Raw genomic sequence first — 22,168 nt, 5'->3', positions numbered from 1 at the left:
CTCACACAAGCTGCAGATCGTGGCGAGGATGCAGGGGTGGCCTACCTTCAGCTCCTTCCAACTGTCCAGCAGCCGCGTGGCCATGTCGCTGACGTCGGCGGCGCGGACCGGAGGCTCCTGGCTCCTTTCGCTCTCCACGTCTGACACCGCCTCCTCCTCATCCTGCGATGGGGTCTCCACAGCGACAGACTCTGCTGCAACAGGCCCCGCGGCCACGGGAACGCTGGATGCGGTGGGCTCGGCAACGTCGACGGCTGATGACCCAGGAGGTTCCGTCGCCGTGGCATCGGCTGATTCCGTGGCCTCGGCCTCCGCTGCTGTAATGGGTGGGGCCTCCTCCACGGGCTCGCTCACCACTACCTCCATCACGCTGGAGGCCTCTTCTTCAGCAGCTACTTGAGCACCCTCCAGTCTGGGAGGCTCCTCCACAGTGAGTGTCTCATTCTCACTGCTGGCCTCCACTTCGGCGGTCACCAGCGTGGCCCCCTCTGTGTCTCCATCCTGGTCACTCCCCTCCTCGCTGAGACTGGGCCCCTCTGTCCTCTCCTCCTCTGGCTGACTGGCTTCCACAACTTTGGCTTTGACCTCGACCTCGGAGCCCCCCGAATCTTCGGACACTTCCTGCTTACTAGCTCCTGGCTCTTCTTCCTCGGCCTGGGGTTCCCCAACTGCCTCTGTCCCGGCCTGGTCGCTCACAGCAATCTCCGTGGGCAGGGAGTCATCCTCCTCTTCTTCCTCTTCCTCTTCGTCATCCTCCTTACCGTCTGAGGCCTTGCTGGCATCCGACAGCGCGCTGTCCAGGCTGTTCTCGCTGATGATCTTGAGGCGGCGGTACACGGCCCTTTTGGGCGTGTCACTGTCCAGCTCGGGGCCCTGCTTGGCTGGGGGCCCATCGGGGGTGTTAAGTGGGGTCTGGGCACGGGATGTGTTTTCACTCGAGTAGCCATCCAGCTCGGGGGCCTGGGGTAGGGCCTGGCTTTGGGCCCAGCGCTGAATGAAGTGTAGAACCCGGCTCTCCTCTAGCATGTTCTTGGTGGAGATGGGCAGAACCTCCAGGCTCTTCATGATCTGCACAGACACACACATCAGCCCACGGCCATCCTCCCCGAAACACCTCACCGGTAACCTTTTGGGATCGGTGCACCGGCGGACCGGCGGATCGCCCATGCAGGCTGTCATCTTACCTCCAGCTGCAGCTTGATGTTGTTGCCAGAGTTGCCCTTCCCTTCTGAGAGCTCCACCATGAAGATCCAGAGCAGCGAGAGGCCATGGTGGTCGAGGAACTGCTTCAGGCATCCGGGATTCTGCGTGTTCTGTATGAGGATCCAATAATGCATGTCATGGCACGGTTCATCTAAATTCCACTCCAGATATACTCAAACTATCATATCATTGCATAATGTCTCAGAACAGCTGAGTAATGATCAAACATCTAGCACAGGCACTGTACCACAACGTGAGGGCTGCTCTTTTTCTGAGAAGCGATGTACAAAGCCTCATTCTTATTTCCAGGGTCAGAGAACCATGCATTTTGACAGAAATGTTATACGTCACATGACCACTTTATACCAGCACATGAATTTGGACGAGAGCTGATATTCCTCTAAACAAAACATCTATGACAGCAGCACAGCCCACCTGGATGAGCTTCAGGCACGTGAGCTTCTGCTCCATGGTCTCTACTCGCACCATCAGCCTACAGAGAGAAAGCACCTCTTTCTCGTCTGTGAGGCCCTCTCCGTTCTCCAGTAATGCTTCCAGCTCCTCATCCACCTGAAAGAGGCAACAGTGAATAGTCATGTAACTTTAGGGGGTTTTAGGGGGAATAAAAAAATCCCTCCCAGCCAGCACACTGACATGAGCAAGCAGAATCCTAAAAGTCACAAATAAAGGAGGTATGAGTCAGAAAGCCAGACACTCCCCTTGCCTCTTACTTTCAAAGAGGGAGGGGGCATTATTCATTTTACTCCCCTTCTAAATCACCCAAGCCTGAAATATTTATCAGTTAAAGAGAAAATTCTGCTGGTGTTATTTTAGGAATTATATAAACCATTCACTGGAGATTTCAGAGCAATTAGCCTGAAGCACACAGAGACCTGACCCAAATCAGCTAACAGACAATTCATTTTTACTGCTGAAAATTACTGGAGTTAATATAGTCCAACCGCGCAGACACATTTGGCATCGGCTACAGCCGTGTTAAACTGGCAGTGCCCGGCAATCAGAGGATTCAGACAAACACTTGGGCAGCTGGGTCCACTTTGCTCGCTGGGTGGTACATCACACAGTGGGTAATAGTGTTCTGTGCTCTTGTACCTTTAGCTGATGCTCTTAACCTGAACTGCTTCAGAAAGATCCCCATAATGCACTGAATGAAAGAATTAGCCAAGGCACAGCAGCAGAGAGAGGAATGTCTAATAGTATTATCCGAGTGAATTGCTCAGCGACAAATGCAGTTTTAGGCATACAGCTAATATCACGGCACCAAAAATGGTTGTATATGAAAAATGTAGGGTGTATATGACCACAAGTCATCCCTGAAAAATTATAAATCCGCAGGAGACCTCTGTGTAAAGTACAGCCAGAGATCAGAACTCACTGCCAACCACATCCACAACACTCACAGTGAAAAGCTGGAATGAACAAATGAACAAAAAAACAGCACAGAGATAAGCAGCCCCCAGCACTCACCGTAGTGAGCGCGCTCACAGTGTCCTTCTTCCTTGTCCGCTCCTTCTTCATCTTGCCCCCTGCCGCCCGGATGCTCACCCTGTTCTCTCCACCCAGGAAGCCCCGGCAGCTGGGTGCCCCACAGAGGCATTTCTGGGCCTCTTTCCTGGTGAGCCAACCAAGGAGAGGACAGGTGAGGTGAGGTCCCGCTCCCATGGAGCGTCACGCGTGTTTGCCATGAAGCGGGATCCGATGGTGCGAGCACACCCACCCGTATCTCTGGAACTGGTAGTCAAAGGTGAGCTCTGTGCCGGATGGCACGGCCTTGGTGGTGAAGAAGCCAACCCGGAGCTGCCCGTTGACGGTCCACTGCGGAAGCACACACGGGACATGGTGAGAGTTCTGTAGCTGCTAAGTGCAAGCTGAGAGGCCGGGTGACAGCTAAAGCTAATAAAGCTAATGCCCCCCCAAGGCATACCTTCTGAGTCTCGCAGTTGGGCTCACAGCTGTGGTTCATGAAGCGGGAGCAGTTCCCCTTCAGCGTGGCATCGATGATCTGTGAGACACACAGAGCATGTCAGGTCAACGGCAAGTGGCTGCCATCGACCGCAATACACACATCCAGAGCATTTCACAATTACTAAACCATCCTCCGTGACTGTATTCTCCTCTCAAGGGCCTTAGTGCCAGAGTGGAAAGGCCTCCGGCAAGCAAACCCCAAAGTCAATCCAGCAGGACATTTCCATCACAAGGTTCACCTCGTTGTTCTTCAGAGCCATGAAGTAGTAGTGGATATTCTTGCTGCGAGCATACTCCTTCACACGAGCCTTGAACTCCTTGTGGTCCAGTACTTCTCCACAGTACTCCAGAACAAAGGTGTTCCTGTAACACAAAAGGACAGGGGTGTAACATTTATACTCTCCCCCCCCCCCCCCCGATTTCTCTTTAACAGCAACAGTTTGCAGGGCAGCTCAGACACTCACGGTGCAAGATCCTTGGCGGCCCGAAGCCCCCAGCCCTTACTCTCGGTCAGAATGACCTCAAAGTCTGTGTGCTGCTTCAACTGGAAGCGACGGTTAGAGCAATATGGCCCATTCAGGCAGCGTGATGAGCTGCAGGCAGACAGGCAGAGAGATGAGGAAGGAGCATCGTTATTTCATGATGAAATATCACCGGCGCTCACTATACAACTGAGGTAAAGGACAACACTAATTACCACCCAACTACTTCGGCAAAAACACACCATTCAGTTTTTTTTAAGTAATAAAAAAAGATTAAATAAAATTTGAAATGATAGATTGTCATCTTATTCCATAGCCATGTTAAATATCATGTCTTTCCACAATTATATTCCACCATAAAAATGTGTTACAGTTATTCTGGTTTGGAGAGGAGTCACTACTATATTCACTGGCAACACTGTGCCAGTGAACACTGCCATCTGTGACTGCAGATTGTGCAGAGCTGGAATGTTCATTCCCTATTTAAAGTGTCCATTTAAGCTAGTGGGAATATTGTATTTGTTGAGGAGGATACATTATGCTATGTTATTAACAGTAAGAAATCATACAATGCCCCCACTCCATACACACAAATGGCAAACATTTACAATATCCCCCTGGAAGGTTTTCTGATTGGTGCCCTGCACCACAATACAGATGTCAATAACACAAGGGACGTAAACACCAGAGCATGCATATAAAGCCAGCTGCTCTTGTTCCTCATGATAACCACACCACCTCTGCGTAGCATGACATCATGCCGGAGATGAAGGCTCACCACTCAATCATCAGCAGGCGATTGAGGCAGTCGTCACCGCAGGCAGTGGCCCCGCGTCCACGCTCCTCTCTCGACAGCACAGCGCACTCGCATTGCATGCGCTTTATGTCCCGGTGAGACTTGTTCTTCTTGCTGCATGCAGAAAAAGCAGATTCATCGTTTCACAAGCCTCTCCCTGGTCTTTCTTATTTAAGAAACATAATCTCTGGCCATAAAAACTGGCCACATAATCTCACTCACATAAGTGGCAAAGAAACAGACGTGACTAGTATGCAGATAAAGTCAAAGGCTTGTGAATTTATGTTTATTTTCAGTACCATAAAATATTTTAAATTCAAGAAAATATCATAACATTAGAATTTCCATCCTCTCATTGACAATGACAAGCATTGACAAAGGTTCAAAATATGTATTTGCTAGAGAGTGACTTAATTACGTACCAACTATGGACCAACATTGTAAAGTACACCAGAAGAATCATTTGATTTTGCATCCTTTCAGATACTCACCGCTCTGTCAGATATACATTCTCCTCAATGAGATCAAAGTATGGAGGCATATTTTTCAGCTTAGCCATCTCCTTCCAGGCAACAGGGTCCAAGAAGTCCTTCAAACTGAGGAGAGGCCGTTCCACCTCCGTGGTTTGGTTTGGTGTCTCTGCAGGGTCTTTTGATGTCCTGATGACAGCTGCCTCTTTCAGACGTTCCCTCTTGCTGCAGTTCCCCGGCTCTGCCTCATTCTCGGAGTCGGACTCAAACTCCGGCCGCCTTTTCTTGGGAGGCCCCCTACCCCGATGTGGTTTCTGGCTCTCCTCTCTGGGTGTGTCTAGGATGCCACCCATAAGACCTCTACAATTGCTGCTGATTTCATGGGCTTGAACGAAAGAGGTGGAAGCAGGTGGCAGATGACTACCAGAGCCTATGGTTATGCGGCTTCTGGGACTTTCTTCTTCACAGTCATTAGTCAGAGAGTCAGGGTGCACTTCATCTAAAGTCTCATGATATTGTGAAGGCACAGGGAGGTAGACAGGTCTGCAACTCTGTGAAGTGGTGGGCTGACTCCAGCAACCACCTTGCTGGACAACCGGTCCCAAAGCTGGATTTCCAACAATAGGTGGATTCGGTGCTTGGATCCCATAACTGCTATCTGGCTGCTGAAATGTACTGCTGGGTTGCTCACACTGTGAGAAATCCCAGCTCATACTGTAAGTATCCTTCTTGCCGAAGTTGCCGGAACCAGAAAAATCTCCCTCTTGCTGATGCCGGACGTACCTCTTCCGATCATGCCAACTATCAGGCCTGTCATACAGCCGGGAGTGTGCTGGGTCAGATATCCTCCAAGAGTTCTCTTGACTGTAGAAGGGACCCATTGAGTTGTGTGTTGCTGGGATCTTAGGGGTTTCATAAGCATTAGATTTTAGGTCTTTGGACTGCTGGACCTCAAGGGTGCGGGAAGTTTCAACATGACTAGTGCTATCAACCATATTGCTTTGCGATTGATAGGACATGCTTGGAGGGGTTGTGAAGAGGGACTTGTCAGTGCAAAAGACATCAAGGCAGCGCTTGCTGCTCTCGGGCAGCCAGTCGGGGTAACCCCTATGCCTCCCAGTAGGGCTGAGTGTGCCAGGGACTTCCCTACAAGTATCCTCTCCACGATCAGCTTCTTGACTTCTGGTTCCCCTCCAACAATGCTCCTGCGAATCCGCAGACAACTGTCGGGGGCTGTTACTAGGACTGGAAGATGATGCTAACATGGCCCTTGAATCATGAGGATGAGTGAGTGTGGAATTTTTTGGCACAACCACCACAGAGTGTAACCTGTTTTTAGGGATACTGCTGTCATCCGAGTCACAGTCAGAATCATCAGAGTCACTGTCATCAGTGTGGCCGCCAAGATCCTGGCCAAGGCATACACTGTTCCTTTCAGGCTTATTCCGTAAATAACTATCCTGCTGGTAATCTCTAATGCTATCCCCAAGTGAATCCTTCACCCTAGCGTCATCTCCTGAGCCAGACACAAATCTTGTTTTCAGCAGCTCTTTGTTGCTCATATCACCATGAGATTTGATGTCCATTTTTGTGTTGCTGGTGTCACATGCTTGAGATTGTGCAAATGTTTTTAATGGCTGCATCTGTTCAGTGAGCTTAATTTTTTCACAAGATTTTGTGAGTGATCCGTCTTCATTGCTTATAATTCCTTCATTCTTTATAAACTGATGTTCTGTAGGCAACGTGTCTTTGCTTACATCGATTCTGACTAGCTCATCATTCTTGGATTCTTTCTTTAAACCATCTTCCATTGATTCTTTTGAGAACTCTATTTTCCTAACAGAAATAATTTTTTTAACCAATGATTTAGACTCATAAACGGGTATTTTTTGAGATGTTTCATTAGCACTGACTTCCTGTCCAACAATATCCCACCGAGATTTCTTCATGTTACTTTTATTTTTCAACACTTCAGAACCTTGTTGCCCATATTTCATATCAGCAGCTGAATGTTCATTAACTTTTATGACAGACTCAATTTTAGGTGGATCAACAGAAGACTGTGTGCTGACCTCACTTGGGTTAGAAACATCCCCTGATTTAGTGTTTTGCTGCAAATTATCTCCAAATGGCAGTTCTTTTACCGGAATGAAATCTTTATACAAGTTTGGACTCTGCCCTCTTTGAGGGGGGGTACTACTAGGTACCACACACATGCCACTACTTGGAATATCAGCAGTGGAGGTCTTTTCTGAAGATTCTGATATCTGGTGGAGAGGCTGTGCACAATGCTCACCTTCACATACAGCTCCATTACCTTGCTTGTTTGGGGAAATGCCATTTGGAACCTCATCATTCAGTTGAGAGTTAGTGTTTGAACCTGAAACAATCTCAGATTCTGCAAGAAATTTTACCCCACTTGAAGTACACGACCCTTTGGATGACACTAAATTAAGAGATTCCTCCGAAGTCCCAGATAAGTAATTATCTTTTGGACAAGGTTTGCAACTAAGTACTAATGAACTTGATGTATTATGGGCCTCACTTTGAGGGTCATCCTTGCTTTCTCTCACCATACCTGAACTATCAGAATCAGTGTGACTGACTGGGCAGCCCCCATCCTTGATTTGCTCACATCTGAATGTTTCAGAGGAGCTGCCAGTTTCAGAACAGCTGGTATATGTATCAGTTTGACCCAAACTTTGACTGAGCTGGCACTGTGGTGCCAATTCCACATGGAGTGATGGGAAATTACGTGAGGGAGATGAGTCCAGTTTTTCAGGTTTAGACTCAGAGCACAGGGCATATCCTGATGCTAGGGTCTCCCTACCACACATGACTATGCTAGGAGAGTTTGTTTGATCACAGACCTGACCTACTGAACCATCAGTGGAGCTATGTTCAGGCACAGTTAGGTGATTAATTTCCTTAGGGAAGCCTTGGGAAATAGCATTTTTACTAAGGTCAATGTTCTTATTTTGGACACAGTCCATTGAGGACAAGGCAATGTCTCTAATAAAACCATGTGTTACATGGCAACGGGTGCCAGGTGTGACTATAAGCTTGGAAGATGACAAATTACCTGCTTTTTCAGTCAATGTTGCCTGTGACTCACCCAAACCTGAGGAAAAGGAGAGCTTACTTAGTACCTGTACTGGAGACTTCCTTTTCTGGTCTCCTTCTGAGTCAGAGCTAGAATTTCTCACAGTTCTTTTATCAGAGGATTGTGAAGAGACTACAGATTTACAATGAGTTGATTTGGGAGTTGTCTCTATTTTGTTGAGGGTGTTGGGTTTCCAGCGATCTGGTTCCAATTCTGGGGAGCTTCTCTTGACAGATTCACAGTCTGTTTTTCTAGAGCACCTTTCAGGGTATACCTGTGTTTTTTTCTCAGACTCAGATGACCGAGATACTTCTGTGGATTTGGAGTCCCTCTCAGATTTTGTGTAAACAGTTTTAGAGTCTCTGTGAGAGCTAGAATGGTTTGATGATCGGTTGGTCCGAGTACGTGTCCTCCAATAATCATCTTCAGAATCAGAACTATCACGGGATCTACGATCTGTTCGTGACCGAGATGTCCTCCTCTCTCTGTGAGGGCTCCTGTGAGGACTCCGGTGAGGACTCCGGTGCGACCTTCGCTCAGAATCATGATAACGGGACCTATCTGACCGTGATGACCTCTCAGTTCTTGATGACCTGTCAGATCTGGAGTAAGATGAACTTGTCCGAGAACCTCTAGATCTAGACCGTGACCGGCTTTTAGTCCTCCTCCTGTCTTTGTCAGAACGAGATGATCGAGAGGATGTGTGTCTCATTTCACGATCTGACTTTGAATGTGTAGAGGATCTTTCATCCTTCACCCTTTCATCAGACCTCACATTAGATCTTTCCAATTCTTCCATTTTGTAACAAGCAGAATTCCGTTTTGCATCTTTGTTCTGACCGTCTACTTTAGCAGTGACTCTGGGTTCACCCGATCTGTAGCTGGAAGACGTCCGTACGGAGTCACCATCAGACTCAGATCCTGGAAGTGTGCTGTCTGACTGAGACTGACTCTTTCGATTCTCCAAAACATCAGTATGCTCTGTACCACTGGCCTTCTCCCTGTCCTCTCTCCCAATATGGGAAGTATCACTGAAACCTTTGAGTTCCTCAGTGGTGCTTTCATTGACTATGTGTTGGGCATGGGGAGTTGCTTGGGTCTCTAATCTAACTGTAGTTCTGAGTTCAGCTTCACCCAAAGAAGAAAGCGTTTCAAGCATAATGCTAGGTGTAGACTCCTTCTCCATTTGCTGCTCAAAACCTGTAGACACACTGAGAAGCTGTTTTTTGAAGTGCATTTTCCCCAAGTCCAATTTAGATTTGGAAGGTGAGGTGAGTGACGATGTGGGCTCAGCTACAGAAACTGCCACTGGCAGCTCTATAAGTTCATTTCTGTTTTCTGCTGTTGGCTCTGTTCTTTGCTGTGGAGGAGAATGAACAGCGGAGAGGAGAGAGAACTGAGGATCACATGGTGGATTTTCTGGGCTGAGAGGGGCCAAGAAGAGGTTTTGAAGAGGCTTCTTAGTTTGGCTGAAGCTGAATGACACTTTCTGCCGACCCTGCTCCTCCAAATTCACTTTTGACTTTGTGCCCTTGGGCAGTAGTCGGTTAGACCCCACGCTCTTTGGTGGAGGGAGGCCTTTGAGGACAGCCGTTGACTTTGAAATCCTCTCTTCTACCTACAGGGATAAAAAGTAGTTTTTAAATACACAGAACAAAAATAAGTTCTTGATTTTTGCTTTTCCCTATCCTTCAAATTCTCTAGAAAATCATATTAAATATTAAATGTAATATTACAAAGCATACAGGCATTTCTTATTTTATTTGTCTCGAATTCAGAGTAGTAAGTCTATATAGCAGATATGGGTTTTTTTTTAATTTTAGTAAGCTACTATTCATGTACTCGACTATGTTACAGATTGCAGGTAAAATTAAGCCATCTGCCAGTGCTCTTTCAGCTATTACTTACCTTGGCATCTCCTCCTTCTTCCCTGAGGCCACCCATGGAGAAGTGCATAAATTAGGAGGGAAAAGATGTCGAAATTAGGCAAAGTACAAACCAGAAGATCTGAATTAAAAAACTGGTGTTAAAGTATCCTTTCTCACTATAATTGAGAAGTCCTGTTTTTTAACAAGTAATAAAATGTAATGCAATAATAAATGCAGAGTACCAGGACATTATTAACCTCAACCCTAACTCCATCGATCCACTGCAGTTCGCCTACCAAACCAACAGATCCACTGAGGACGCCATCTCTCATGTCCTACACACTACCCTCACTCATGTGGATGGAAAGAGGGGGAATTATGTAAGAATGCTGTTTATAGACCACAGCTCAGCATTCAATACCATAGTCCCCCTCAGACTGTTCACCAAGCTGAGGGATCTGGGACTGAGTGACCAGCTGAGCAGATGGATTCTGGATTTTCTTACAGGAAGACCCCAGGTGGTGAGAGTAGGCAACTGTGTATCCAGCACAATCATCCTCAACACGGGAGCTCCGCAAGGCTGCGTCTCGAGCCCACTGCTGTACACCCTCAACACGGGAGCTCCACAAGGCTGCGTCTCGAGCCCACCGCTGTACACCCTCAACACCTACGACTGTGTATCCAGCACAATCACCCTCAACACGGGAGCCCCGCAAGGCTGCGTCTCGAGCCCACCGCTGTACACCCTCTACACCTACGACTGTGTATCCAGCACAATCACCCTCAACACGGGAGCCCCGCAAGGCTGCGTCTCGAGCCCACCGCTGTACACCCTCTACACCTACGACTGTGTAACCAGCACAATCACCCTCAACACGGGAGCCCCGCAAGGCTACGTCTCGAGCCCACCGCTGTGCACCCTCTACACCTAAGACTGTGTATCCAGCACAATCACCCTCAACACGGGAGCCCCTCAAGGCTGCGTCTCGAGCCCACCGCTGTACACCCTCTACACCTAAGACTGTGTATCCAGCACAATCACCCTCAACACGGGAGCCCCGCAAGGCTGCATCTCGAGCCCACCGCTGTACACCCTCTACACCTACGACTGTGTATCCAGCACAATCACCCTCAACACGGGAGCCCCGCAAGGCTGCGTCTCGAGCCCACCGCTGTACACCCTCTACACCTACGACTGTGTATCCAGCACAATCACCCTCAACACAAGAGCTCCGCAAGGCTGTGTCTTGAGTCCACTGCTGTACACCCTCAACACTTACGGCTGTGTAGCCACACTCAGCTCAAATTCCTATGTGAAATTTGCTCACGACACAGAAGTGCTCGGCCTAATCTCCAACAATGACGAGTCTGCCTACTTGAAGGAAGTGGAGAACCTGGAACGCTGGTGCCAGCATAACAGTCAGCAAAACAAAAGGAGTTCATTGTGGACTACAGGAGGGAGCAGGGCTCTTACACACCTGTCCACATGAATGGTGCTACAGTGAGCACCGTAAAATACCTCGGCATCCACCTACAGGAGGACCTCACCTGGTCCACACACACACGTACTACAGTCAGCAAGGCGAGGCAGCAGCTCTACCATCTGAGGCAGCTGAGGAGGTTTAAGGTCTCTCCTGCTGTTCTTAAGGCCTTCTACCCGGCTGCTGTAGAGAGCATAGTGACCATGAGCATCTGGGAACTGCTCTGCCCAGGACCGGAAAGCCCTGCAGAGGGTGGTTAGAGCAGCTAAGCGCTGCACCAGATCTGCCTTGTCCTCCCAACAAGACATCTACACCAGCCACTGTAGGACCAGAGCAACAAAAATCTCCAAGTATCCAACCCAACCCAATAACGCTCTGTTTTGCCTGCTGAACTCAAATGCTTCCACAGCCCTATGAGCAGAACGGAAAGGTCGAGGAGGAGCTTTTCCCTCCATGGTCATAAGGCTCCTAAACTGGGACAATACTCAATGCCTCTAGGTCTTCCACCAGACTCTACAGTGACTCTTCAGTCACTGTAACACTGACATAACCCTATGAGTACTGCTTTTACACTGTCCAAATTGCTGGCACATACCTCAGGCCTCTTGCATACTGCACTTATATTGCACAGCAAAATACCTCTTACCTGTCACTTATGTATAAATTATGTACAGCTGAACATTTCACATATTTTTTCTTATTATTTTTTCTTTTTTTCTATATTTTGTTATCATGCACAGCTGCTCGGAGTGACCAGGGTTACATTTTATTACATGTTGTATGTGTACGTGACGAATAAACCTCTAGAATCTTGAATCCTTTCACTATAACAGGAAAAAAAGGGAGGGGGGTGTCACGGTACTCTGTTATTACACAAGGGTTGAATCTCCTATGCGCGCGAGTCAAAAAAGTACATATCCTACCATTGATTGAAGTTCTACGTTTACATGCATTTAAGATAGATTTCAGTGGAGAGATAGAAAAATACAGATGTGTTACCTATAAACAACTTTCCCACTGACTTACACTAATTGCATTTTTTCACTATTCGCTCGGGAGGGCTCTATTAAGTCACATCTCTAAATGGCCAAATGCAATACAGCAGTGTTCAGAATGCCAAAAGTAAAACAAAAACTACATGTTGAAGTGCTAAAATACAAAATGCATGTAAATAATTCATATAATGATATGAAAATGAAAACAACAGTATTTAGAAATATAAATTATATACAAGTATATTACCATTAGGCTGGATTCAAGCTACAGTCGAACTTCGTTACAACGTACCTCGGGGGAATTAAGAATTTGTATGTTATAACCATAGTACGTTGTAACCAAGTCCCTCAAAATGAATGATAGAACACAAAATGTATATAAAAAAACTTTTAGAAAATACCCCTCAAGTAGACACTATGACATACAGCTTGTGTAGTTTGAAGAATATACTGTAATAGGAACTATATTCTTCAATCTAGGTTAATATCAGTTACTCATAGACAGCCGACATAACGCAAAATCCACTGCCGGCTTATCGTTCAAATCGCCTTACTGTAACCTAATGTCAAACCGAAATTATGCACCTGTATATGATTCAATTGGCTGAAATAAATTTCGATACATGTGTTAGACATCTGTCTTTTGTTAATTTCTTTCACTATATGTCACACAATTACCCCAATAACCACACAGTTTCAGAACTTAGTTCGCGTCGGCAGTATAAGGCTGCCATGTATAATTCTGAATTATTTCCACCTTGTCGGTCAGCGAAATCCGTTTCCTTTTAGCAGGCATCTTGCTTGATATGCGGCAGCATGACACCATGCAAAACCATGAAAAAACGGGGGCTACATGCAAGGAGTCCAGCCGGCGTGGAATGCTTCGTGAGGATAGGTTCATACAGTTAGGCGTTGCTAAGCGATGTAGATGGCCGGCAACAGCCGATTCTGAATTGTGCGCGCGCTCAGAAGATGAGGCTGTACGTTGTAACGAAGGTCAATTTGCCTATTTTCCTCTGAAAATCATACGTTATATCGAAGTTTACGCTGTAAAGGTGTACGTTCTAAGCCATACCGGCAAATGGAATAATGCATTACGCGAATTCGGGACATCGAAATTTGAACGTTGTATTGGTGTAAACGTTATAAACGGGGTACGTTGTAACGAGGTTCGACTGTATATTTGTTTTGTCAGTACGCCTAGTAGGTAATGCAAAATGCAAACAACTCTTTCAATTAAAATACATAAGTTAATGTAAATTGCTCTGCACAACATTCAAACACTATTTCACTGTAACATTTCATTTTCATTGAAAGATTCTCATGCTTGTGAGAATGACCAAATGTAAGTATGGTAGGGCTACAGCCATGTTTTCATTTTCAAAATAAAAGGGTTTCTGTAGATTTCAAAAAGGTTCATAATGCAAATGAAGGAGTCCATGTACCACGTTTTGCTTGGCACTAAGATCACTGAGGGTGTAACCCCCTTTTCTTGCTTTATAAATTAGACTTCGTGCATAGCAGTGCCTTCTTTTTTGGGTTAAAAGCAGTGGGCGTGGTCACACTGATGAGGTGACACAATCTCACTTTTGACATACTTTTTTTTGATTCAAGCACTTGATGGGAGAACGGATCCCTTACAGCAGAACGTGTGAAAACTGAAAGTGAAACAAACTCTCGTTCATTTCCGAATGATGGTTTGCTGATCATGCATCCTGTTCAAAAGCAAAACCTGTGCCTTCACAGCTGGGTTAACAAGCAGATAATGCAAAATGACTGCACATTACATAAATTGTCTGAGGTTTGCAGTCAAACAGTATGTGCCAAACAAAGGCACTTTTAAAATTCACTAAAATATAATGGGATTGACTAGCCTAAAAACTTGAGTGCTTTGACATCACATAAAATGTTAATGAAATGTTACATTGCAATGCAAGAAAATTCGTTTTTTGATCATGGGAAGGGTTTTAATAAAACAAAACTTGTCTAATTAGGTAAGGAAAAACTCAGACACTTTGCATCTCTCACAACTTTCAACGGGCTTTCCTACACTGTATACTGCACACCAGTTTACAGAAAGCTGTCTACCCACTAGCATTTCATCTCTAGAGGCAAGGAAATGAAAACAATATTGCGGCTATGTCTTCTGTTAGCACAGTGTGGCTGCTAGGCGACACTCCTGCCTGCCGGGGCCCCGGGAGACTGACGCTGCTTCAGTGACCTTCACATTTGCCCTGGTCTAGAATGACAACGGGGGCAGTCAGTCAGCCATCCCACTATCTAGACCGAGTTTGCCGTGAAAGATTAATTCTCACCGATGCCAGCTGGAACAACCTAAACCTGCACAAAGCACATTTAAATATAAACAGAAAGGCATGTTAACAACAAGAATACATACTACTACCACTGCGCACCAGCGAAGCGAGACAATAGACTGAATGCAAGAGTACAGTTGTGTGGCACCAGGTGCATTCACTATTACGGTTCACATTTTCAGGTCGATTTAAAAGAATGGTAATTGGAGAATGCAGAACTGAAGGCCAGCTTATCAGTTTCTCAACGGTGGTAACGGAGTCATCTCTGCTGTTATTTATCCACACACCGAGGGTCAAAGAAAGGCTAGGAAAGCTGTCAGAAAGGTACGTGCGTGTGAGGATCAGCACCAAGTCAGCAAAACAAAAAACAAACTGATCATAAAAGTAGGAAGCTTCCCATTTTGCCACAGCTTATCTGATTAATGTTATGAAATTCAGGATTGTAGAATTTAGCCATTTTCAAAATTCATTTTACTGCTACATTTAAATTTATCTTGGGTGATGGAAAGAGATCATTTAAAATGGAAGTTGACATCTGTTTGATATCTGCAGTAGTAAAGTAGCAGTCAAATGCATATTTAGTACTTCATTATTACAGTAAAATATCACTCCTTTACCACACAATAGCAGTTCTCAGATATATTTGACGGTGTAATAAGAATCCGGTGCTTCTGAAGGTGATGCCCTTCCTTACTATGAAAGCTTTCACTGGCCTTACGAATTTCACAAACACATAAAAAGACCTTGTACTCTAAGATGTCCCCACAAGTTAGCTAGTGCTAATGATGTGCTGGCCCTAATCAGCATTCATGTCAAGTTTTGGGACTGTTACACTTTACACAGCCCATTAATGGAAAAAGGTGAAGTCAGAAGCAACTGCTATGATGTACACATGTGCAAATCTAGATGTCAACTCACCAACAAAAAATACTAAACTGACAAAAGTATTACAGCATGTTGTTATTGCTATAATAAATTGGCAGTGTGAACATAAAGCATGATGAATAAATTAAACTTCACATACTACTTGTGTTCTAATGTCTCAGTAAGGTCTTTAGAATGCAGAAGACCAAGTACAGCACTGTGAAGCCTGCTTGTTAGTTACTGTCAAAAGGGCCCAAGAATACATGTACCATGGCTAAAACCAGGCAGCTCTGCTGATCGACCCACAAGCAAAAGTATTAAGGAAAGGCCAATCTAGCCCATATTAGCGAGCAGTAGCCCTTAAAGTCAATGCTAGAGACAAACCGCACGACAAATAGGCAAGGCGGGCGAGAAGCCAAGAAAGCAGCACTCACGTCTCATTGAGCAGTCGGTACCTGGAGGAAAAGTCAGCAACATGCCGACTTTACAGAGCTTCCAGAGGGCATGTTACGGCAGTAACAAGAGCATCTGCGGCACACATTTCTTGAGGCAGAACAAAAGCAGATGTTTAGAACTGAATTTAAAAAATTATCTCAAGATGCATGACATGAACAAGCATGGCACGGTCGAAACGGGGGGATAGGAATTCTGCAGAAAATTCCAGTAAATGAAATTCAACTCTCCATATAGCGATCAATGCAGTCAAGTTGTCCACTGATAGTCCAAATGCTAAAGGGCTAATGCCAATAAAACAACAGTGTCACTTGCGGCAGTTTCAATTTCTTGCTAAACATTATCCTCTGTTATACCCTTCCCAGTCACTTTAGGTTACTTTTCCAGAACAGGATAGTTCCAGGTCAAAGCACAGCCACAAACACAGAAGACACTAAGGTAAAAAGACTGGACACAAACCGGCAATGTCTTGCACTGATTGAACCATCCGATGGATTGAAAGGGTGGACGCAGTCACTGAGGGACTTACAGGGCCAGAGCAAAACTGAGCGAACAGCATTACCTTCCAAGCAGGATACAGAACAAAGCCCTTCTGGTGTGGTACAGGCTAAAGAAAATGAGCAAGTAGAGGACAACATATACAGGAATGAAGGTCATGCCAGTCTTCACTCCTCAGGGGGCACCATGGGAGTTATGTGCCTATAGGAGACCTCTGCAGGAATTAAGCAGCTATTCCAAGTTCAGATATGAGGCACCTGCCAGATTTCTCATATTACCACACATAGGACTTCATTAAAAAACATAAAACTGGTGCATAATTTAAAGGAAGAGACATAAACAAACAATCATTCCGGGTTTGACAGTATTGAATCATTGCTACAATACACATACATCCTCTCTTGGTCTAAAGAGAGAAGAGATTCGCTTCTGTCATTTAAAATAACTGTTCCTCTGTTAGGGATGTAGCAAGTCACTGCAGACCTTGAACAACAAGCAAAACAAAATATTCTGTAAAGGACAACACGGAGCTTAAGAATGAATCCAATAAATTCCTGCTACATTAAAGAGAGCTTAATGAATGTTTCTGTAAATGGCAGAAAATAAGCTCAATGTGTAACAGCACAAAGAGCTGTGTGTCTAACTCAGCTGGCACTTCCATGGAAATAAATATAAAAACTAAGCCGATACAAGTGTGTGAAAAGTGCTTATTTTTTCAGGAGCATCAAGAATTCTGGCTAAAAGCAAGGAGGGTTCTAAAATGACCTATTACCACATTCATGTTTTGCCTGAATATTACTCTGAATATAACTGCTTTGACTACCATAACCTTATTGGGTGGATGTTAGTGGACAGCCCCCAGTCCTCCTAAAACACTGAAAGACCCAAGTGCTTGAATAAGTTTTATTTACACTAAAATATGTATGAAAATGTTCAAACACATACTGTCCTAATGTGTCGATGCAGTACAAGAACAGCACTACAATATCTTAAAGTCACAAGACACTGTGCCAAGATGTGATGAGCGAGGACAGGAGGCGAGTGGTGCCATGGTAACCAACGCTCCGTCGGAGTCCCGGGAAACCAGGGTGCACTGGCCAAGCAGACAAACCTGGCAGGTTGGAGAGCTATAGGGCTGAGAGGATGCCAGGTGCGAGGGGCATGGGAGAGGGGCCATGACCGGAGCCTCGTAAGAGCTGCAGAAAAGGTTCTGATGAGACAGGTCCAGAGTTCAACCACAAGACTTAGATCACAAGTTCAAACACCACAACAGCAAATACAGCAATGCTCCGGGAAACCCTCAATACATCCCTAAGAAGACATCCCTAAAAGGCAGTGTTGGTGCATGCAGCACACTTCAGGTTAGGTGTGAGGCACATTGCTACCACTGACAGATTGAGGCCTGAGAATCGACACGACAACTAGAGCCCGACTATTCATAGACAGGGGGCAAAGCAGACTAGAATCCACTGAGCAGTAGAACCACTTCAGCTCTGCAACAGGAGCACCAAGATTAGAATTCCAGAAAGGCCAGATCCCATGGAAGCACTCTGCACTATACCGGGGATGGAAAACTGTTTCCTGAAGTTTCAATGTCCAGGAAAAAAAAAATACAAAATACAAATATATTAATGTTACACAGACCTATGGAACACATGCTGCAGTCTGTCTTCTGAAGAACACAGTTCTTAGAGCTATGACAGATCAGGTTAACAACCCACTGAAGTACCCTGTATAGAGACCACCTTGAATAGAAACTTGATGCCTTGTCATGGGAATACATAGTTACTGTTAATTCCCTAATGAAAGAGCATGCAATGCCTTCTGTGACACAAGCCTGTACTCCAGAGGTGTGCATTCAAGCAAAACTATGTGGCCAAAAAGGTGCAGACATGTGTGGACTGTGCTTAGTATCGGAATGCATAACATGAGTGCATGTGCGTGAGAGTGAGTGAGTGAGTGAGTGAATGAGTGAATGTGAGAGGATGATGGTACCTGATCTCCGCCTCCACAACCATATCCATTTAGGGATGGGTCTGGCTTGAGCAGCCCGCTGGAGCTGCTGGCCCGGAACAAACCAGCTCAGAGCAGTGTGCTCTCCAAGGTGATGTCACACCTGGTAGGATTAAAGAAACACTGCTCCAGTTAACCACGCAGCACTGTGCCCTATCCCTCCCAAAGCGGGGGCAGGGGGAAACAACAAGTGCTTTCATTTCAATTGTAGGTTTGTTCCCCCCTAGCCTACCAGATACTGGACCAGGAAAATACTGTCTGCCTGCTACTCAGGCAGACCTGGGGCGAGTGCTCCAAAGCTCTCATTTGACTAAACCGTGCATAAACTCTCATACAACTATATACAAACAGTTCAGTCTTAATGGCCACAATGGAGTTATATATGAAACCATAGATTTGACTCACCTAAAATTACCTCAACCAGAACTAAAAAGAAAGGGCCCAAACATCATTACAACACACCTGACTAACTGAATTATTTACATGACCCTACGAGATTGAGATTTCACTACTAAAACTGACTACTTCATGTGTGATCAAATTTTAGACTAGATCAAAATAGTACTGATAACTACAGGAGTCAATCAAAGACTACATCAAGGAGATGTCTCAAAAAATGTGTCAAAATAAAAACCACTCATTTTTGAAAAACCACATAGGATCTTAGCTAGTCAAAGAGTAATGGAAGCACAGGGTGTAGAACAGCAACAGGGCCTGTTATTGTTCCTTTGCAAGGCACATGCTGGCTAATGCTATACAGTGCTTCCAGTCAACCTAAAAAGTGTGCAGTAAGGAAAAGATAAGGAGACACTACGAAAACGCAAAGGACTGGAACGCAATACACAATAAAGATGCAAAACTGGTAATATAACTAGTCTAATCAGCAGTTCAACAGATACCAAAATATTACTTTCCAGTGGTTTTCAAAGATATTTACCAGAAGCTCATAGGGACTGGAACGGAAAACCTAAGTTACAAAATGCCAAGAAATAAGTATGCTTTTATAGGCGATCCCTTATGGTAAAGAGAGCCTTAAAGTGGGCATTGCTGTAGGACAGTATTTCTAGTTTACTAGATAGCTACTGTATCAAACTGAACATACTGCAATTCAAAGCTAATATTCTTTGACCTTCAGAAACAAAAATGAGCAGCCAGTGGTAGCTCAGCCCACATTTCCACATTATTTGTACAAAACCCATGTTTGGCTCACGTTTGGTTGTAAAGCTCAACTTCGCAACCAAATGGTGCAACACTACATTACAATTAACATATAAATTCACTTTACAAATCTGTCTTTCATGCCTTGTTTGTCCACATAACCCCAGCAGATACACAAATATGAGGTAAACCACCTACAGTTAACTGCTAGACTTTAATTTTAACAAAGTTTTGCATCGATCATTAATTTTCCATATAATGTCAAAGATGTAGGTGGTGGTCGTCCATTGCACTTGAGAACAGTCGAGAGACATACTTAGTATCCAATCAATATCACCAACAAATAAGAAAATCATTAACATTATAGTAAATCGGTTAAAGTGCATGACAACACACCTTGTTTGGAAGAATTACATGTATTCCTTAATTCGAAATATTACGTGCTAAATATCAGCTTTTTGCCCATTGAAAACGAGAGGAAAGGATACACAGGTTGACAATACCCACTTCTAGAAGGTACACAAATGCAAGATTTTAAAAAAGAAATTTGTGGCTGCAGGTCAACTTTAAGTCTGTCTGTGACACGCAAGGTGTTCAATAAGACAAAACCTAATTAGGACACAAAAATGACATCGAGATGACATTGACCATTGGTTTAAAAATCAGCTTGACGATTACAGAAATCCAGACTGCTACTCTCCAGCTTGGAAGGAAGTTTGATAGGGAATCTCCAACATTTCTGAAAAGGAGGAAAAGCTTGTAAAAACTGAACCGAAATGTGCACTTCGTGACAAGGTAAATAATCAGAAGCATATAAATGGGCGTTCAATGTACATGATGCATCCGCCTCTGGCCCCTTTCACCGGGGCGAGTGTTGAGAGGCTGCTCAGGTTCACATCACAACCGAAAACGCAAACCCCCCACTGTTTGATCCCCGAGACCGCGTCCCGGTCCGCCATTAACTTGCTACGTGAACGTCGCAAATGCAATGCGATTTTTGACATTCTTGGTCGATCTTTGGTAGATATGTCAGAAACGCCTCGCCTCCATCTAGGTGGCCGCTTCTATTGTTTCAGCGTGTCCACTGGGAGCCATTGCTCCGGACGCGTATAGGTAGGCTGGTGATCAACTAGGTAACAACCAACCAAGTTACCTACTTATCAGTGAATACGTGAATTAAACACGGGCTGCAAATCCAATTAAAAAATAAGATGTTTTACAAATATTAGGGATAAATTTTAATGCCGATTACTGCATGTTCATTCTGCGAATGTAGCAACGCGGCTAATAATGGAGTCGCGGTGTTTAAAAAGCACTCATGCCAGAGATCGTCTGTTTTAGTCACCGTAGCCAGCCGGACACTTAATACGGCCCCAAAGATGGAACAGACACGGGGAGCCGGCTGACTGGCACACGACACACCGTAAAGTCTTTAAAATAAGAGCTCGGCGCTAGTACTGCCCCCAGGAGATGACACCAGAGAGGAGGGGGTCCGTGTGGTTTACACCGCGGATCCCAAGGCCTGTACAGAGGCCTGTGAGACTGAGTGCCTCAACTCCTAGCCCATCTCAACCGCTCTTCAGACCTGTCAGCACCCCCCAAAGTAGTTTTAGGTCGCTCCAATTCAACTTAAAAGATACATTTACCCAGCTGCAGAGCGTAGCCGCGTAATGCCGCTCCCGACGTGTTTGTTTATGGGCTAAGCGGACGGCTGCCCCTCCGGGAAACTGCTGAAGTGTGCGTGTATGAACGGGCTTAGCTTAGCCACTCACTCACGGACTCGGCTTACCTACTGTCAGCCCGCAAGGGACACTCCGTTAACTCGCTGGATAACTAACCAGCTAGGGGTTTCATGATATGACACGGTTTAGTTGGCTAAACCGCTTGCTAATCCTCAGTTAAGCCCCTACAGGTCTGACAACTGAACGCCAAGACAGAGTGTGTCGGACGGAGGCTACCATCGCTCCGCGCTTCGCAGGCTCTACCAAGCTAGCCCCTAACAACGGTTCAAATACTCACTCCGTCGGGTGTTCCGGGTCGTAGAAGTCCCCCATCCTCTTCGCCGAAAGCGACACGAAAAGACCCCTTCGGCTTGACTGAAAAACATCCAGCGGCGCCGAAGTCCAAATCCGAACCGGCTTACTCCTGAAAGCCTAGCCGGCTAGCCTAGCCGCTAGCTAGCTAGTCAGACTGCGTTCATCGAGTGGGCAACGGGCAGCCGGACAGAGACTCCAGACCATACGGATGCGATTAATCGCAGATCGTGGGGGGGAAACCGCTGTAAGTCTCACGGGCCAATTAGGAATCCTTATTTTAACTAAACATTAGCCATGTAGACAGCTAGCTAATGACCTAGTCGAATACGATTTACCCGCGGCGACTCCTCCTCTAACGCCATGACGAGATCAGTCGCTAGCCTGCCTTTCCAGGCCGAGTTCTTACGTCACCCGGCGCGAGCCGTGTTTGGGAACGGACGCGAGCCT

The 22,168-nt window shown here is 45.6% G+C and overlaps 1 protein-coding gene across 6 annotated transcripts in view; it reads right to left on the bottom strand.

Moving 5' to 3' along the window:
• Window positions 1-22,141, bottom strand: part of setd2 (SET domain containing 2, histone lysine methyltransferase) — a 29,904-nt gene extending 7,763 nt beyond the window's left edge. For 4 of the 6 annotated variants that reach the window (XM_023824292.2, XM_023824293.2, XM_023824296.2 and 1 more), the window contains exons 1-12: window positions 21,705-22,141; window positions 9,949-9,970; window positions 4,959-9,658; window positions 4,450-4,581; window positions 3,654-3,782; window positions 3,429-3,552; window positions 3,149-3,226; window positions 2,942-3,039; window positions 2,692-2,836; window positions 1,639-1,773; window positions 1,185-1,313; window positions 46-1,068 (exon numbers count right to left, since the gene is read on the bottom strand). In XM_023824292.2, coding sequence (XP_023680060.1) covers window positions 46-1,068; window positions 1,185-1,313; window positions 1,639-1,773; window positions 2,692-2,836; window positions 2,942-3,039; window positions 3,149-3,226; window positions 3,429-3,552; window positions 3,654-3,782; window positions 4,450-4,581; window positions 4,959-9,658; window positions 9,949-9,970; window positions 21,705-21,739 — 6,750 coding nt within the window. In that variant the 5' untranslated portion in view covers window positions 21,740-22,141. Of the gene's footprint in view, window positions 1-45; window positions 1,069-1,184; window positions 1,314-1,638; window positions 1,774-2,691; window positions 2,837-2,941; window positions 3,040-3,148; window positions 3,227-3,428; window positions 3,553-3,653; window positions 3,783-4,449; window positions 4,582-4,958; window positions 9,659-9,948; window positions 9,971-18,509; window positions 18,631-20,333; window positions 20,425-21,704 lie in introns of all 6 variants that reach the window. The other 2 variants (XM_023824295.2, XM_023824294.2) reach the window with 2 other exon arrangements.
• Window positions 22,142-22,168: the final 27 nt, after the last annotated feature.

Source organism: Paramormyrops kingsleyae, chromosome 9 (assembly GCF_048594095.1).
Source record: "Paramormyrops kingsleyae isolate MSU_618 chromosome 9, PKINGS_0.4, whole genome shotgun sequence".
NCBI lineage: Eukaryota > Metazoa > Chordata > Actinopteri > Osteoglossiformes > Mormyridae > Paramormyrops > Paramormyrops kingsleyae.
The sequence above is the reverse complement of the archived record's forward strand: the minus strand, read 5'-3'. Positions and strand labels throughout refer to the sequence as shown.